The 6275-nt window shown below is 39.4% G+C and overlaps 1 protein-coding gene across 2 annotated transcripts in view; it reads left to right on the top strand.

Moving 5' to 3' along the window:
• Nucleotides 1-3120: 3120 nt before the first annotated feature.
• Nucleotides 3121-6275, top strand: part of PRPS2 (phosphoribosyl pyrophosphate synthetase 2) — a 28963-nt gene continuing 25808 nt past the window's right edge. Inside the window, exon 1 of one of the 2 annotated variants that reach the window (XM_034435381.3) lies at nucleotides 3121-3486. In XM_034435381.3, coding sequence (XP_034291272.1) covers nucleotides 3365-3486 — 122 coding nt within the window. In that variant the 5' untranslated portion in view covers nucleotides 3121-3364. The remainder of the gene's footprint in view (nucleotides 3487-6275) is intronic. The other variant, XM_034435371.3, reaches the window with a different exon arrangement.

Below are 6275 nucleotides of genomic sequence, written 5' to 3'. Positions count from 1 at the left end.
GCCCATGGGCCGGAAGCGTCACACCCTAGCCATGCCCACGCCCGGTTTAGTGAAGGGGGGAAAAGTCCTGATATGTCACGTGACGCTGCCGTGACAAAGTGAGTTTGACACCCCTGCCCTATACCATTTCTGACAAGTGGCTTTCCAGTCTCTTCTTGAAAGTCTCCAGTGATGAAGCACCCACAACTTCTGAAGGCAAGCTGTTCCATTTGTTGATTGTTCTCACTGTCACACAATTTATCCTTATTTCTAGGTTAAATCTCTCCTTGATCAGTTTCCATCCATTGTTCCTTGTCTGGCCTTCGGATGCTTTGGAAAATAGGTTGTCCCCCTCTTCTCTGTGATAGCCCCAATAGTCACACAACTTGCTCACTCAGTATCTTCTTAAGAAACTTTTGTTTTGCTTTGGTAATATTAAAAGCTAACAGATCCACAGACGTAATAATTTCTTTTTCATGACTTGCCACATCTGGCTAGTATGCTACTCACTACCACTCAACTGAACTTTTCAGTAAGTATTTTTGAAAAATGAAAAAAGATAAATTATAAACCAAGGAGGAAAAATTATCAGATTTTTTATTTTGGATTTTTTTCTATTTGGGTACCTAGATGACTCTCTGGGTTGCCTAAAGTTCTGAGCAAGAGCTATGTTTCCAGGAAAAGCCTGACTGCACAATCTGCTGTCTTCTGGATGAGTAACTTCATCTAATCAAGTTTAGATTTCTCTGAAATTTGAAGACATTTGAATCAACAACCATTCTGTCTTACTGCAGGTTAAGTCCGAGTCTGTTTCTCCCTATCCAGACTGAAAACATCCAGGCAATGAATCAAACCTTCAGCTGTATCGCTTAAACAACGCGAACATACACAACTGGGAATCATCAACATAGTTAATTAATTACATGTTGGCAAATAATTCCTGAGTGGTTCCATGTTGATATTAACCAAGGGCAGAATGCCAAGGCCTGGGCCAATTTCTTCCATTCTTTCTTCTGGAACTACCTGTTCTGGAAAGAGAACCACTGCAACACAGTATTCTCCTCTCACCAATCCTTGCATGCTATGGAAATAAACCATGGTTGGTAGTATCAAAATCTGTTGAGACCCCCAATAGGATGGGGGCAAGGGGAGAGGAATCCTCCTATGTAGTGGGTATACAGTATATCTGTTCATGTGCAACCCATGTCAGTAGTTCCATCAATATTTTATTACTTATGCTGCCTTTAGACAAATATCTGAATATATATTTGAACAATGTACAAATAAGGAAATAATAAGAATTAATGTAGAGTATAATTAAAATCAGTAGTAGAGGGACAAGCAACTGATACACCACTACAGGAAATACAAGTAGTCACCAATTTACAACCATTCATTTAAGTGACCATTTGAAGTTACAATGGCACTGGTGATATATGACCGTTTTTCATACTTATGACCATTGCAGCTTCCCCATGGCCATGTGATCAAAATATAGATGCTTGGCAACTGCCCTGTATTTATTACAATTGCAGAGTCCCAGGGTCATGTGCTTAATTTTTGCGAACTTCTGACAAGCAAACTCAATGTGGAAGCCAGATTTACTTATCAACCATATTACTAATTTAACCGCTGCAGTGGTTCATTTAACAATTGTGGAAAGTCGTAAAATGGGATAAAACTCATTTAACAACTGTTGTTTAGCCATGAAAATTTTGGCTCAATTGTGGGTGTAAGTCAAGGACAACCTGTACCAAGAACCAGAATCATGTGAGCTGTACCTATATCTGGAGGTTCTCAGTATGAAATCTATATAAAATCAGTAACTTCTGATTCTCTGAAGACTCCTAAATGGTATGGACTTGGATATGATAAAATTATTTTTATCTATCTATCTACCGTGTTTCCCCAAAAATAAGACCCTGTCTTATATTTTTTTGAACCCTGAAATAAGCACTTGGCCTTATTGCCATGCGCTCAAAAGCCCAATTGGGTTTATTATCAGGGGATGTCTTATTTGGGGGGAAACAGGGTATCTATCATCTATCTATCTATCATCTATCTATCTATCTATGTAACAATCTATCTCAAGGTTGAGAAACACTGATCTAGATGGCTGCAAAGATGTCTCCAGGGTTTTTTTTAATATATATAAAAAATAAATAAATAAAAACCTGGAGACATCTTTGCAGCCATCTAGATCAGTGTTTCTCAATCTTGGTAACTTTAAGATGTGTGGCCTTACACTCCCATATTTCCCCAGCCAGAATGTTAGCTAGAAGTCCTCCTGTTTTTTGTAGATCAAATCTGGTAGGCTGGTTTATTATATACAATACAGATAATCCTTGATTTGCAACCACAACTGAGCCCAACATTTTTGTTAAGGAAGGCAGTTGTTAGGTCAGTTTTGCCCCATTTTATGACTGCATATCACTGCAGTTGTTAGGTAAATCGTGTAGTCATTAAGCAAATCTGGCTTCCTCCATTGACTGCTTGTCTGAAGCTGGCTGGGAAGGTTAAAAATGGTGATCATCATGCAACTATCATAAATACATGCCAGTTGCCAAGCCCCTGAATTTGGATCACATGACCATGGGGATGCTGCAACCATTGTGTGAAAAATGGTCATAAGTCTCTTTTTCAGTGCCATAACTTTGAAAGGTCAGTAAATGAATGGTTGTAAATCGAGGACTACCTGTAGCATATTTTAACTGCACAGAATTTCCTGATTTATGAACTAATGAATAAAAGAAATGTAAGACCCATCAGCGTGGAACACATTCTCCGAATACAGCAGGATGACCAGGTTCCACCCAAACTGCTCCCTCCCTTTTCAGGATCCCGTTTCCATCCACCGGGACCTCCTTCCCGTCAACCTTTGCTCCCCATCATCCATAATACCTTCCCCTCATCAGAGAGATAAAAAAATGTAAGAGCATTGCATTCTTAAGCGGAACACTTTCCCGAGATAAACTTCCACACAATTTGACCCTCCTTCCGGCAAGTTCTTCAAGCACGACGCAGGAAATTTAAATTGGGGGTTATCACATTATAGACATTGTATTTTTCTCTCTCTAGGCCTCATTCCCCCCACGCGACCTTTCTTTCCCCCTTCGAATCCCGCCCTTCTAAAACGTCACCAGGGCCTGGCCCCGCCCACTCCGCCCGTTGCCTCGGTGGCCCCGGAGAGCGATGGGGGCGGGCCGAGGGGAGGGCGGCCTTCTGGCGCGCTTTCCACGAGGGGGGAGGCGGGGCCGCGGTTATTTGGTCGGCCTGTGGCGCGCGGCAGCTCTCTTTTCTCTCCCTCGCGTGGCTTCGTTCCCCTTCTTCCTCCTCCTCCTCCTCTTCCCCGGTTCTGGTTCGTTTCGGCCTTCTGTGCCCAGCCATGCCCAACATCGTGCTCTTCAGCGGGAGTTCTCACCAGGACTTGTCCCAACGGGTGGCTGATCGCCTGGGGCTGGACCTGGGGAAGGTGGTGACGAAGAAGTTCAGCAACCAGGAGACCAGGTGAGCCTAAGGGCGACGGGTCGGCCCTCCTCTGCCTCCCTTGGATGTTATCCCCGCAGTTCTCATTGCCACCCCCCGAGGAGGATTTGCACTCCTTTGCACTCAGGATGGTGGAAGTTGGGGCGGCAGATAAAAGAAGGGTGGGTGTGAACCCCGTAAGTGAATTGTGCAGCCAAGGATTTGTGGAAATGCGCAGCCTCCCCCAGTCGCGTGTAAAAGTCTCGCCCAGTTCCTGCGTGGATGGGTCTTGATGGAGGACAAGACTACTATTAGTGTCATTATGAGACTTCTGATGTGGGGCGGGGGAAGAGACTGCTGAATAAACAATCGGGGAGAACTTTATGAAATAAATCTTGCATGCGTTCAGAAGAACAGTGCTCTGGATGGGTTTGCTGGCATTAAAAAAAAAAGTTCCTACTAGAAGCCGCTTTAATCCCTTTGCTTCCTGTATACACCGGTGTGTTTAGTCTGGAAGTTGCTACCTACGTTATACATCAACAGATTTGCTTAGCCACAAATTGTAGCCTCGGTACACTATCTGGAATATTATCTCATTTTCAGTACTTTTGGACAACAGTCCTTTTGTATTTGTTGGCATGATCTTTTTTTAAATAGGATCATATTGATACATAAAATCTCTCTGGGTAATCATCCAAGTGAATTATGGGCAAATTAGTTCTGAGTTTAAAAATACTCCACTTACTGTCATAAACTCAAAATACATCTTGTATAAGATTTCCAAGATGTACTTTTAAGGCTGTGTTTTGGTCACAAGTTGTAACTAGCAACTAACCAAAACTGCTGATACTAATGATCCCCTCTACTCACTTTGCTTTACATATACTTTATTACTAGCTTTAAACTGTTTTTCTCTTCATGGTGACAGTCTTGTTTATGAAAACTGAACAATGTTTTTAAAAGCTCTGTTGATTTCATGATTACCTAACTTTCTTGCTGCTGCTTAGCAAATGTTCTGTTTTCCAGTGATCATGTGACTAGGAAAAAGGTTTAGGCAAGTCATCAAGCAAAATTACAAATAATGTGAAAGTTTTTCCTTCTGAACTAATTTCACTTGGAAATATTGCACTTATGTGATTAAGAGAACATGCATTGAACAGCATTGAAAAATAGTTTACATTTCACAAGATTTGTTATAGAGTGTTTCTAAGTACACTGTAGTTCTTTATTTTTAAATATATGTGCTTAACATTTTCTCCTTGAACTGCTCTAAATTAACTCAGGGAACAGGATTACTCTTATTTACTCCAGATCCCATTATGTCACCTCCTGTGATCTAGCTGTGAAATGCTCTGGATATTCATTAATAATTGCATAGACAAAGCTTATTACATATGTTCCTCCATAGTAAACATAAAGCAATCAAGAACCAATAACAGTGGTTGTTCTGAATAGCATGTTGTTATGAAAGCAAGTAACAGAATAATATAAAGCTATTTAAGTAAATTAACATTGTTAAATAGGCTTATTTTTCTAAGTTTAATCTATATGTGTGTTTATTGTATTATCAGTCACATTGTGTTATCAGTCACATTAACTCAAGAATTCAGTTCATTTTATTATTTATTGTTCTTTTTCTCCTTTTGATTAACAAAAGCACTTACTCTGTATTATATTAAGTTGTCTCATAGTAATGGAGTAACAGAATTGAAAGAGACCATGAAAGTCAACTAGTCCAATTCAGTACAGGATCTGCCAGGAATGTTGGACAAATGACCATCAGACTTTGTTGAAGAACTCTAGGAAAGAATTCACCACTTCAAGGGCTCAGTCTGTTCCAAAGGCTGGCATTGTACAGTCAAAAAGCTCCTCTTTATATCTAGCATGAACGTAATTCCTTCCCGTTTTAATCTATGTTCTGCAACAAGATAAGCCTATTCCTTCTTCTATGTGTCATATCTTAGGATACTTAAATGTTATCATTATATTTTGAGACTTGAAAGAACAGGTTAGGGATAGATCAGCATGAAGAAAATGTATATGGTCACTAGGAGTTGAAAATGACTGATGCCAATAGCCAGTTATATTTCCCTGTAATCTCTTTTATAAACTAGGGATACCCATTACTATTGTTATAAAGGAATATGAGGACACAGAATATTTCATGGAAAATATTTTAAAAACAGAATTGGATTTGGCATCCATTCTTCAGTTAATTCTTGGAGAGCTGAAGTAGCATAAAACCCCAAGGTTTTGTCAATTCACTTTTAGTCCTTGCTTGCCAATTCCTTTTTATCTGTTCCAATATTTGCACTTCAATTTTTCTGCCTCCATGTGAGTATTTTATGTAAAATGCTTCTCTATTTTTGAATGCATGTTTATTCTTTTTAGTTTCATTGCAAATTCATTAATGTTATGCTGCATTAGTCTTATGCTTGATCTATTTGTGTATTTTTCATTTATGCTTAATTTGAATGCTAATCAACTTTGACAGATCTCAAAAAACTAAGCAGAATTCGATCTAGTTAGTACAGTACTTGAGTTGGAGAAAAACTGGGGCAGCAGAGTAAACCAGAAAGTTCCCCTCCCCTAAGAAATACCCAATACCATTGCGGAAGAAGATAATGACAAATCAACTCTTGTAATGTTATCAAGAAAATTCTCTTGATGCTGATTTGTCTTTTTATCTTCATTTTTTCCCCAATGTGTCTTGTAAATAAAATTGTTTTAGGAGAGTACAGTTGGATTCTGTAGTCAACTTCTTAAGAAAGTATGAAGTCATATTTTATCATTAGAGTAATTTTGCGAAATAACCAATAATCTTCACAGGA

The sequence above is a fragment of the Pantherophis guttatus genome, chromosome 5 (genome assembly GCF_059756535.1).
Source record: "Pantherophis guttatus breed Tessera chromosome 5, ASM5975653v1, whole genome shotgun sequence".
NCBI lineage: Eukaryota > Metazoa > Chordata > Lepidosauria > Squamata > Colubridae > Pantherophis > Pantherophis guttatus.
The sequence above is the reverse complement of the archived record's forward strand: the minus strand, read 5'-3'. Positions and strand labels throughout refer to the sequence as shown.